Source organism: Bipolaris sorokiniana (assembly GCF_000338995.1).
Source record: "Bipolaris sorokiniana ND90Pr unplaced genomic scaffold COCSAscaffold_1, whole genome shotgun sequence".
Lineage (NCBI taxonomy): Eukaryota > Fungi > Ascomycota > Dothideomycetes > Pleosporales > Pleosporaceae > Bipolaris > Bipolaris sorokiniana.
The window spans coordinates 23,395-35,655 of record NW_006911895.1 but is presented as its reverse complement, the minus strand read 5'-3'; the positions used below and the strand labels follow the sequence as shown (position 1 = coordinate 35,655).

Genomic DNA, 12,261 nt, shown 5'->3' with positions numbered 1-12,261 from the left:
AGCGAGTAGGAAGATTATAATAGCCATAACGTGTTGGATAAGCGAGTGAGCCAGGCAAGCAAGTGAGTTACCCCACAAAACTTACGCGCCTCTACAAGCATATAGTTCTACTATAATATAATTATTTTGCTATATATTAATATAGTACATTAATTAATATCGAGAGTATCTTTCTTACGTATACGCGTATTATGACCAGTCTCTCTGCATCTGCTACAGCGCGCGATCTATATGCCACCAGCTATATTGTCGGTGGTTCGAACGCTATCATTCAGATGATCTGCGCTCAGTGGCCATGGAAAGTCAAGAAGATCTATCAGGGCAACTTCGAGGCCAAGACGAAGACCCCTATCCTCTTCATGAGCAACTCGCTTGATGGACAGACACCTCTTGTGTCCGCCCGTAACATGAGCGCCGGTTTCTAGGGAGCCGTTATCCTAGAGAATGATGGTGTTGGGGTAAGATTGCATGTTACGTGCCACTTTGCAAGACCAAGCTAACTAGTACCCGTCTAGCACACTGCACATTCCTACCCGACGACTTGTCAAGCTAAGCATATTATTGCTTACTGGAATGAAGGGAAAATGCCGGAAGAAGGTACAATCTGCCCTAGCGAGTCTGGTCCTTTGAAAAGAGGGCGTGGCTTGAGACACTGCAAGCCCTCGCTAGTGGGGATCTGACGAAGAACGCTACTGTCTCGGCTCGTCAGTGGCTTCTGAATTACTACATCTAGCCTAACGTGTTGGATCAGTACCGTGTCCGTACACACAATGCACGCGCATCACCAAAACGGGCTACACACAATTAAGGCTGTAGAGCCACACACACACACACACACACACACACACACACACAAGTAGTTATTATAAGGTAACTTAGCAGAGTACTCTATAGATCTATGCGACAAACTTTCTCACCAATACTTTCTTGGCAGGAGGATTTTGCGGCCGCGAATGTTAGTTTAGTGTGGCGGTGTTGGGGTACGCGCCTTGCGCGAGGCACCATCCATATCATCTCTAGCACTACGTTTCTGTTTCTTCCTTAGTGCTGCTTTTTGTAAAGCCTTGCGCTTGCCTGTAGGCGGCTTTTGGATAACTTTCTGATGGTCACGAGCTTGCCTTTGGCGCGCTCTCTCTCTGCCTTGCGTTCAGCAACTTCCTTGGCCTTTTCAGTCTTCAGCCGGTCACGCTCTTCCTTCTCCCTCGCACACACACCACGCTTCTCCTGCGCAAACTTTTCGTTGTACAGCTTATTAGCCTTAGCAAGCTCCTTCATGTTAGCCTTTTCCTTCTCGCCTGCCTCTCGCTCCTCCCTTGCAAGCCTCATGCGAGCCTTAGCTTCACGGAACGAGCGAGGAGTCCACATTATCGAAGGTCCCCAGTACTCATAGTGTTGCAGCAGGTCTAGAGACTTGCCCTTCATCTCTCTCCTTTTATTAGCAGTAAAAGCGTCAAGCAGACCCTCGCTCTCGCTTGTCAGAAGAGTGTTCTGTATAGCCATGTGGTGGAGCGATTGCCGAATAGTAGATGCATCTTTCTCTGAGGCACCACTCAACGCACGTTTCACAACTGTTTTTAGCTTCTGCCAGGCCTCACCGTCGTATGTAGGAGCTTCCTCTAACGCGTTGCTAGAGGTGTCTGAGTCGTCGTTGGTGAAGCGATCTGCGGTTCGCTGTTTATCTGATTGGACGTCCCTGAAGTTTGATAATCACCCTTGACGTCCTCTTGGTTCCGCTTCCCGGGTTATCCTTGTAGGGCTACGTTGAAGTGTAACTACCTGATTAGCCTATATTGCGCTAAGATATTGAGCTTTTCCCGTCCTCATAAGCTATTTAGAGTGCCTCAGTCTGCCTCATCCAGTATTACCCGGCCATATATGCGTGTCTGCCTCTAGCAGTAACACAATCCACCTCTAATTACTGTCCTCTTTCATGGTGTGACCATTCGCAGGTTTCTTGTTCGTTAAAGATGAAGATGAATGACCCGATTCTTGCACACTGTGCTGGATCTTTTCATCAGCCTTCGGGAAACTCTGAACTTTATACCCAACTCAATGAGGTATAGAGAACTCTACCTTCACTTGCAATGCAGTTAACTCTGCTAGATATTAGTCAACTCTGGGCTCATCGCTGAGTTTTCTGAAGTCTATAGACAACGAATACACGAAAGCGACTGCACAGGCATTACTTGCTAATCGGCTCCTATACTGGAGGAGATAGACCGTATGTTGAAGCAGGGGGAAAATATACGGATGTCGCTCAAGCGCGTACGAGATATTGTTCTCAGTCATCACCACAGTAACTACTCTGACATTCGCGACCGAAGATTATAAGCTTATATAAGACACTGCAACAAGGAAGCTAGAGCTAATATGGCCCCTTGGTCTGAGCAAAGCTGAGAATTAGCGCTGATAGTCTGCAACAGGATAACGAGAGTCAGCGCTGAAAAAAAGCCAGCGACCTCCTGATGGCAGTGGGCGTCAAATCAGCTCTACTCTAGCTTCCAGAGTCCATGGAGAAGATTCTTCTGGACTCCGATCACACCATGATCGTTGCATATGATGCATGGAATAATCGGGGGTGTACTAGTGCACAGGATAGGCTTCAATAGTTTGAGAAGAATGCTCCGAACGTAATCATGAGTCGGTTTTGTAGGTAGAGCCGGGTACTATGCGTTCTACTAAGATATCTACTCATTTTACGCGTCGGCCGTGGCACAATTAGTGTGATACTCCTGCACGTATTTATTGCGGGCACACGGACTCCATTCAAATCCGAGTCCGTCTTTCTTCCACCATGTTTCCTTTGTTGATAATATATTCAGCGTGTGATGGCGAGTCGCCCCGGCGATGAAGTGGACAGAGATGTGGTTAGCACACCTTAACCTTCGTTTGCTTCTGTTGTAATCCCAATCTTGATCCTGCGTGGACACTGGCTCTCTACCAAGCGTCAGGTTGTGCTACTCACCTGAGTAACTTAGCTCTTCCTAGAATCAAACGGCTTCACCACAAGCCCCACAGCACTTGCATACTCTCTCAACTGTCTGCGAATGGGTTGAACGCTTGCATTTTCCAGGACGCATACGCAGCGGGAAGAAGACGTAATTGGCTTGCCGCCGATCGATCCCGCTTCTTTTTTGCTTTTGTACCGCCATTAGTGTCCTACAAACAACAGGAAGAACAGAACATCACTCAGAAACAACCTTCATGTGCAGGACGCCGCAGCTGTGCCCCAGCAAGCTCGCTCTGAGGCAGGCACTGAATGGTCTAGTCAGGCCCGCTGTTATAAGTCGGCAAGACTTGTTAGTATGATTATCCGCACTTGCTCATTCCCCATATCAAGACTTATGTAGACAGAGAGGTATAGTCAAGACGAGGCCCTGGGTACTCGCCAATCACAAGCTGTTCTAGGTTGAGTCTCTCCCATAGACCCCACGTATTTGTTCTATCCTTGCTAGCCGCCTGGTTAGTTGCGCAATCCAAAGAACCCAGCCATCTTATCGTCGCTATGTCACTTCGGCCACCGACTCTTACCATCTATGCATTGGGAAGTGTGCTTTGACGTTGCGATATCAGGCTGCACCTTGTCCACAATCTTTCCATATTTCCTCGATCAGTCTCTTCTTACCGCCCACTTCCCCTCAACTGCGATAGCATGGTTTGGACTAGCTAGTAACTGCTGTATTTTTAGTGTTCGTAAACAGGCGAAACACGAAATATGTGAGAAGGCTTGATAGACTGCAGCTCAACCTGCGAAGAAGCATCGTTCTTGTCCACCAATTTCGAGAACGTGGCTGTGAGGTTGAGACCATGTGTTTCACTTCTTTTCTTTGGGAAAAGATCAGTTTGTCTGTTACTGCCGTACTGATAACTGGAGTGGGTAGTCCTCCTGGACTTCCTGAACAAAATACGCATGAGGGGAATGCACGCCAGAGCGATCGCGACCGCAGGCTCGAGACCAGAAAGGATTGTGGCGAGCACACCGTTGTACGTCATATCCGCAAAGTCTAAACTAGGTAGTAGTATTTGTCGATATATAGTAATGGCCCAAGTTCTGACCCAGATGTCAGCATCGATAACAGAAGAGCTGTGCAACAGCGCGCACTTACCCTGTTCCAACGCTAAGCAAGGCCATCGCGGCTAATTTCTTGCGCCAAGTCAGTCGCAAGTTGTAAAGATATGGCATTAGCAATACAATGATCACGGCATCTGTGAGGAGGTTGACGAGCCTCATTGAGAAACAAAACGCCGGTTGACCACCGCAAGTTCCTGGTAACCTAAAGTCCCAATTCTTCGCGAGTGGCTGGCATATCAACAAAGCAGCAATAACGTCGGCCATATTCCACGTTATGATCAAAGTGCCGAGAACACAGGCCCACTTCAACATAGACGATGTTGGTATCAGTGCCGGATACATCAATAGAGCCGATAATTTGCTGAAACACACAGTGGCGTTCCACAGTATCGAAAAGGATATGATTCCCTACAGCAAAAAAGTGGTCAGAGGTTGCGAAGTCAGGAAGGGCCACTTATTAGTCTCAATTTGAAGAAGAGGGTTGCCTTCTCAGGCCCAAAGCGTTGATAAATCTCCACATTATGGAATCCAAAGCCACCACATGTAACCAGTGAGATGCAGCAAGCGTGCAGTGCAGTGTCACATAGCTAGTAGATATTTCAGAACAGATGCGATCCCCTTATGCAATGTTTGACCTACTAAGGCTACGATAATGCAATAATCACTGTAATCAATTCTGTTCCCGATGCTTCTGGCGACAAGGCGCAGACCTACAGAAACAAAAGCTATCAAGATATAGATGGAGGAGGTCACTATAATGCTGACTTGTTGGCCATTCTCGTTGGATATCATCCCTGTCATCATCAGGTGAAGTTTGGCTTGATGAATTTATTGTATAAAAGTGGCCAAGGAGCAACACAGTTCAAACAGTTGCAGTTGAGCTCAGTTATGTGGGTCCGGAACTCAAAAGGTGGCCATGGAATTGCTTTCTCGAGTGTGCATGCACAAGCTTGAGCTCGCAATATCCCGAAGGAAGTGCGTTTTGTTCAATACCTGGGACATTGAGGCGCAGCTTGTGGACTCGACAGCTTGGGGCTGATAACCAATAACGACATAAAACAGTATCAAAACCAATTGAAGCGAGTCCGTGAACTCTGTCTCTGCATATAGCATTTATTGTGGGTTGGTGACGATATTGCTTTTTGGAGGACCGTGCTTACATGGCATCTGCAGCCTAGAGACGCAACCCGTGAAAACTAGTGCTAGCGCATGCACGTCTCAGCTCATAACGCGTGCACACCACCGACGCGGAAAAATAATACATCTTCAAGTTCTAGAGCTTGTCTGCCGCGAAAACCAAATTACGTCTCGGTTTCTCAATGTTCGCAAGAGCTTGCCTCGCCAAGAGGGGTGTAACAAGATAGACGTACGTGACGCAACCTTGTTATCCTTATCCACGTCTAACTACACCACAAGCGTTAGTGCCAATTCCAGCCAAGACCCAAACCTGCACCGCGGAAGCAAGAGGCGGTCTCATTTGCCAAACAACACACTCATCAAATGCCTTGTTTGAGTAACTTCAACTAAAGCTGTTCAACTCTGCGGATTTTTTTCGTATCGAGATCATATTTTGGAATTAGTGTTAGGAATCGTGACCCTTGTGATCGTCTCTTTTAGGAAGTTCGTGTCGAGATATAACAGTTTCTCAGGATGCGTTAGAATTAGTCGAGCGCAACTGGCGCATTATATAAGCATTGTAGGAGCACCGCTACCTTTCTAGCTTCTGAATTCTCACAAGAAAACTTTAACCGCACTTCGGCTGAACCTTTCTCCTCGCTGCTTGGTGATCCCGCTGACTTGGCATCGCAGATGGGCCTCTTTCATTGTCAACTTCGTCTAGCTAAAATAGACCACGACATGTTCAACACTTTACGTGCGGCTCTGCGGCCTTGTGAAGTCATCCGTGTAATACTGTATAACTCCTATCTAATCTAGCTTCTTCACTGAATCAACCTGCTCTCTCCTCCAGCCATGTTTGAGCATGGCCTCTTCCTGCTCGCTCTCGATAGTGGCGGCATCCGTAGCCTAGCCGCACCGTATTTTGCTTCTGTATAATATAGCTTTCGTGCGGATGTGGGCCAAGGACCTTCAAACTGCTGACCTGCTATCCGACCAAGAGCGGTCCAATGGACCCACTCTTGGCGGATCGCCCAGCTCCAGTACGGCTATATCTGAAAGTTTTGGCACCTACTATGCTAGTATATATAGTGACCCTGCAAACGCTTTCTTCATCTACATATCAAAGAGCCTCACGCCTCTAGCACTTGCGTTAGAGACCCCAGATCCTCACAATGTAGGCGAAGATAGTCCTGAGGCGTTGTCTCTATCATTAACAGGGCACCAAAACTTAGGCAGCGAGCGACTAATACGTTGTACGAAATTTATTACTACAGAGACCTAGTCCGACATGGTGGGATACTGTATCGGTACAACAAACTCTTCCAAAATTCTATACACACTTATAGACTTCTCTTCAACACTTAGTTCCGTTACGACTAGTTCTCTACTTTCGAGCCGGTAGCGATATCCCTGTCCTTCAGATGAGTGTTATGCATTCTTAGTTAGTGGACCTAATAAACTTACGTTGGCGTGTTCCTTTGCACCCTTATATCTTAATGGGAACCACATCTCGGGTACCTTTCGCTCTGTCAAAGTCACGAGCTTTAGAACCACCTACCTCCACGCAACCCTCACGAACAGGGCCCGACTAGTGATTTCCCCGCGACTCAGCTAAACCTGAATAGATCATAAAAAGGGGTTGGTTTCCCGCTAGGACTGAAAGGGGAGACGGAACAGGCCCGAGTTGCGGAGAAATTACGAATCGGGCCCTATTCGTGAGGGTTGCGTAGAGGTAGGTAGGTAGGTAGGTTGGAGCTGACAGCTGGGCGCGAACGCGGTCGAGCGCTGTTGTGCGCACTCGCACGATCGCCAAGCTGCTAGTCTGCCACGCTACGGCAAGCCTCCAGCTTTTGGGGACAGCCACCCGGCGGGCCTCTCAGTCCGTCCATCGTGCAGTAAACTACGTGCAGGCGTTATGGGTCAAACGAACGGTGCGATAGCGCGCTCCGAACGCATGGGCCATAAAAAGCAATCGAAGCTATTAAATGTGTCCTTATGTTATAATTCATATACAGATCAAGGATAAGTAAAGCAAAGCAGCATTGATGTAAAGAGAGTTGTTGGAGTAAGAATATTCAGTGTCTTGCTATGGCCCATGCGTTGGTGGCGCGCTATCGTACCGTTCGCAATACCACCTGAACGGTAGGCGGAGCTTTCCACCTCGATTAATACTTTCAGCTGTAGTCTTATGCATCCTATTGCATGGAGAGTGGCTTATCCGCGGTGTCGGTTATCGTTTCTAGCCTCACGTCATCTATGCCCAGGTGGTCCTTGCAGCCGGGTCATGCACGCCTGTCGGGTTCGCCACATTCGTTTTGTGTAGAGGAGGAATTAGCGCGAAGTCTATGGACAAAAATGATTAGGTGCATTAGGGATCCAACCAGTGGGATTTGAGACCGAATTCAACGCAGCACATCCAAGGATTCTGACCAAAGTTTGGCCATCCGCTCTGGCCACCGATTTTCCAAGGCCACCATGATATCAGTAAACTAGAGGACCTTGGACATGACTCACAGCACGCACATAGCACCCAGCGGGGATTCGAGCAATGCATGGAATGTCGGTGTGGCTGTAAGTAAGGTGACAAGCAGCAGGACGCTCTCTAATTCAGATTTATACAAATGCAGAATATAAGTTTTAAAAGGTCGCTGGGCTCCTTCGTCTTGATGAGCATATGAAAGCAAAACACTCTTAAATCAATACCTACCTAGGTGGATACTCCGAATCTTCACAACGAAACTTCACTACCCCGAGCACCATGGAAACGAGTCAGCAGCCGCCGGCGGGTGGAGATACCAGCAACGCTACCCCAGGGCTTGTGGGTGTTTCATGCTTGTTGGCAATTGTAATAATTGTTTATGGAGTGCGCATGTACACTCGGATTCGACCTGTGTTCAAGCTGGGTGCCCCCGATTACTTAGTCTCAGCGGCTCTCGTAAGTACCTATAGTGGATATCTGACCGGGTTACCGTTAATGATTCATGGCAGCTATGTGAACTGGGTGTATTGTTCAACTTATTTACAGCTATATCTCTTGGTTTCGGACGTCCTGAGTACTATCTGGTACCAGGTACTATGGTTCAGATTCGCAAACATTTATATGCGTTGGGGTTTTTGGGATTTTGGGCATCTTCTCTCGCGAGGATGTCTATAGGGTTCATGCTGCTTCGGTTTGAAGCATCCAAGACCTGGAGAGTGGTGCTCAAGATCTTGATCTTCACCCAGCTGTGCCTACCAATTTCGTTGGACGTCATTGCTCTTATCCAATGCCGCCCAATCCGGGCCATGTGGGAATACGTGCCTGACGCGGTTTGCTGGTCCCTCCCAAGGACGCAATCCTACACCTACATTTATTCAGGTAAGTTTGCAATTGGTATTCTACTCTAGTAGGTACTGAACCATAATAGCGATTGGCATGTTGAGCGACATTGTGTTCGCTGCTATACCTATATATTTTGTCTGGTCGTTGCACCGGCCTGTTCTGGAGCGGATACTTATCAGCACCCTCATGGCACTCGGATTGCTTGCGGCTACGGCCGAAGCATGTATAATATACCATGCATACCTTTGGAACCCTCGAGAAAGCACTATTCGTGATTGGATGCCACTGTTTTGGTGGTACAGAGTCGAAGAGATAGGCCTCATTTTTGCAGCTTGTACACCGTTCCTCAAGCCGCTTGTCGAGCGCGTGCTTGGTCGTTTCGGCACGTCGCGGTTCCGTTTTGTGACCATGGAATTAGACTCAATTCAGTCTAGTCAAGTAACGAAACAGGAGGTCGTTGTAATGACAGGTTCTTGAAAAGAGTGGACAAACGGAGACTGCGAAGCAGCGTCGAAAGACTTTGACGTCTTGCCCGCTGTACTGTGACTATCAGCGAAGCGTTATTTGATACCTATCCTCTTTTTGCGCTACCGTTTGAACGTTTCATCTTGTTCCAGCATCATCGTATTCCAGCTATCTACGCCTCTTCTATTTGCGCGTATGAACTGGAAGGGGGCTTTGTAAATTATCGACTGCGAATATAATGTTTCCGGCAAGCCTATCCCCCACCCCTGAATTAGGGGTTGTCGTGTTTCGTTACAAGTCTAGGCTACCGGTAAGGCATTGGGGAAGTGGAGAACCGACGTCAGGTGCTAGCAATGACGGCACCCACCGCTTCCGCTACCTACGTCCGCATCTTACCCGCCCCACTCTCTTGCACTAGCATACACACGTCGGACGGCGTGAACGGCCCTGCAGCATGGCCTCTGCATTGCGTGCTATGTTAAGACTGCCCATGCCTCGACCTAGGGTTTCTCAAACCACGAACCTTGAATCTGGGACGGCGTAAACGCGCCTGAAAAGTGGGATCGGCCGAGCGGGAACGAAGCTGGGTCCATGGACGGACACGGGCTTGCGGTGGTGGCTTGTGTGGGCGGGTCCGGCGATCGGCCATAGGGCTGCTGCGACCCTGAGGGGACTACATGAGACCCACGTCTAGACCTGGCAGTGCGTCGAACAGACATCGTCAGAGGGCTGTCGCGCTGCACGAGGCCGGCCGCTGTATGCACTGTCGTGATGTGGCAGGAGTGCTCTAACAGCAAGGCAGCTGGCCCTTGACAGCTAAGCGCGGTGCGGGTGGAGCGTGCGGGCTGAACGACAAATAGCTAACGACAGCTAGCGACGACTTCTTGACTTCCACTCGAAAAGTAAGGCGAAGGTATGTCTTCTAGACTACGTTTTATTTCACACGGTCTAATACCTAGGCAGGGTCCCGTAGAACTGTCCTCGACGTCCCCAGGGTTAGCAGAGCTAACTGCTACGGCTGCGCAGGGCTTATAAGTAGTGTATAAAGGCACCAACTCCCTAACACCCGTATACTTAGCGGGGGCTACAACGCTAACACGCATAGTGGGTCGCAGGTGAGCTGCTAGTACCTGTTTGACCATGCGCGAACGCTGGTGTTAGACTTGTGCCTGGAGAGGCAGATCACGGAGGTACGCAGTGGACAGACTATATACTAAACAAAATCTAAGTCGCGGCAGAAGAGTAAGCGGCCGATTATCTTCGTAGCGCATAGCCTGGGCGGCATTATCGTGAAGAGTGTAAGTGAGACTGTCAAAGGCATATTAATACTTGACTAATATACACAGGCACTTATCTACTCAGACGCGACCCGCCGAGGCGCCCTTGAAGAGCACCGCGCTATTAAGCTGTCGACATATGGTATCCTGTTCATGGGCACGCCTTTCTAAGGTCTCGCAGGAAGGGTACGTATTATAGGGATATTTTGGTGCGTAATCCAGACACTGAGAGGCCACTGCTGTCTGGGAGGTGGCTTCAGTCAGAACTCCTGCCGACGAACGGCATGGATGCGAGCGTAGGTACGGGGCAATCCGCGCGGCACGTTTCCGATGGCTTGGCTGGGCGCTGAACACCATCATCAGTCTGAGCTAGAGAGATCTTGTCTGTGCATAAGTGGATCACATTATGGGGGCGCTTCGTTGACTGACTGTGTCCCGAGATTAGCATGATAGACTTGGTGATAGTGCGCCTCATCACAGCTTACGTAGCCTAAAGTTATTAAACACTACATCGATCAAAGCCATACAGGGCGATACCGCGGGTTTGGTATGATGATGCAGCGATCAGCACATGCGGGAAGATCGTTCAGTAAGGCAGTTGATGCATCAGAAGGGAGGTTATGCGACCCGAGCCTTCAGACACAACGATGTGAGCACTCGTAGCGTGAGTGAAGGAGGTTCTGTACATTTCATAAGGTCGAAATTGAGTGTAAGTAGCAGCAATCGATTGAACAATGTAAGTCCATGGATAGGACGTTATGTGAATTTGTCACGTGAGACGGAAGTGACGGCAATAGCATTTACTGTCGTATGCTCCGACAAGCAAACTCATAAAATTACGTTTTTTCGAAAGACCTGTTCTACATATTGATAGGACCAGACTTCCAGGACGACCTTGACTTGAGATCATTCTGGCCCTGTCGCACTCCTGGAAACATGCTATTCCCACACTGCACATTTATAGAAAATTCAACCTCCAGGGCGGACCCAGCCTTTTCTTTCTTTACCTCTTTCGTATATGTTGACGTATAGGGCAAATAGGTGGATGACGTAGTGCTACGTGAGCGATTTGAGGCGTCCTGTAAGGGTTAGCTAATATCTCGAGACTCTCGACGCGCATATTGACAACACGCACTTGCCGATTATCAGGATTAAGATCGGTGTTCGATCTAAACAAGAGCATGCATTGATCTGTAAGGGTCTTAAACGTATACCCAGTGTAAATTCCCTTTCAAGAGCAATCCTAGTTTATTATCCAGACTCAAAGGGAGAGGCTTTATGGGTTGCTCTGACTGCCTGTACTGAAACAGAGATGTCACACAACCGCCTTTCTCTACCGAAGATAAGGGATGATATGCTGAGTAATCAAAGTTGTCTCTTAGGATGGGGCGAAAGTTGATGTGTACATAGGGTTGGCCTTTGGTATTCCATGCTTGCTTGCAAGTGTGCATCGATTCTTCCTAAAAGAAACGACAGTGGAGTGTTTCAAACTGCTTCCAGAGGAGTTCAGGTCTGATGAGCTATTTAAACGAATAAATTCTCTCCGGTCCTCGGTCCAAGCCACACCGCAGCCACACCAACCACGGGTCACCCCAACATCGGCGGAAAAATACTTCCAACGTTTGATTCCAAACCAGTAGAGCAGGTTAAAAAGAGCAGTAAAGGTTGCTCAACATATCACTGAGTTTCGACATCAGAAAATTGTCGGTCCAGACAGAGTCTACAATGAAACCTCAATCGCACGGGCAGAGGCGATTTTTGAAATGATATCTTCAAAGTAAGATACCAAATTATACCAATATAACCTTCTCTATTTCAGCAATGCAGTAGATCAATATGAAAGCCTGCAACTCAAGCTTTCACGAGGACTACGCAACAAATCAGTTGCTTTTGACACGATTTCCAGGAACGATAAGAAAAAGAGGGAGACTGCACGTAGAACATACTCTGATGCCTGTCAATACTTAGAATATTCAGAAATAGGAGGTCCAGGTCCACTGTTGTCG

The 12,261-nt window shown here is 48.3% G+C and overlaps 3 protein-coding genes across 3 annotated transcripts; 1 reads left to right on the top strand and 2 right to left on the bottom strand.

Moving 5' to 3' along the window:
* Positions 1 to 961: 961 nt before the first annotated feature.
* Positions 962 to 1,659, bottom strand: COCSADRAFT_76141 (uncharacterized protein; the record flags this gene model as incomplete). Its single annotated transcript, XM_007696236.1, has 2 exons — positions 962 to 1,132; positions 1,156 to 1,659. Coding segments are annotated over 2 exons (675 nt in total), but the record flags the coding sequence as incomplete, so codon positions are not given.
* Positions 1,660 to 3,684: 2,025 nt separating this feature from the next.
* Positions 3,685 to 4,474, bottom strand: COCSADRAFT_76162 (uncharacterized protein; the record flags this gene model as incomplete). The annotated part of the gene is made up of 2 exons (XM_007696235.1): positions 3,685 to 4,051; positions 4,107 to 4,474. Coding segments are annotated over 2 exons (735 nt in total), but the record flags the coding sequence as incomplete, so codon positions are not given.
* Positions 4,475 to 7,949: 3,475 nt separating this feature from the next.
* On the top strand, positions 7,950 to 8,990 carry COCSADRAFT_21238 (uncharacterized protein; the record flags this gene model as incomplete). Its single annotated transcript, XM_007695855.1, has 3 exons — positions 7,950 to 8,130; positions 8,217 to 8,549; positions 8,599 to 8,990. The coding sequence occupies 3 exons, from the start codon at positions 7,950 to 7,952 to the stop codon at positions 8,988 to 8,990; spliced, it is 906 nt and encodes a 301-aa protein (XP_007694045.1).
* Between the last annotated feature and the right edge of the window lie 3,271 nt (positions 8,991 to 12,261).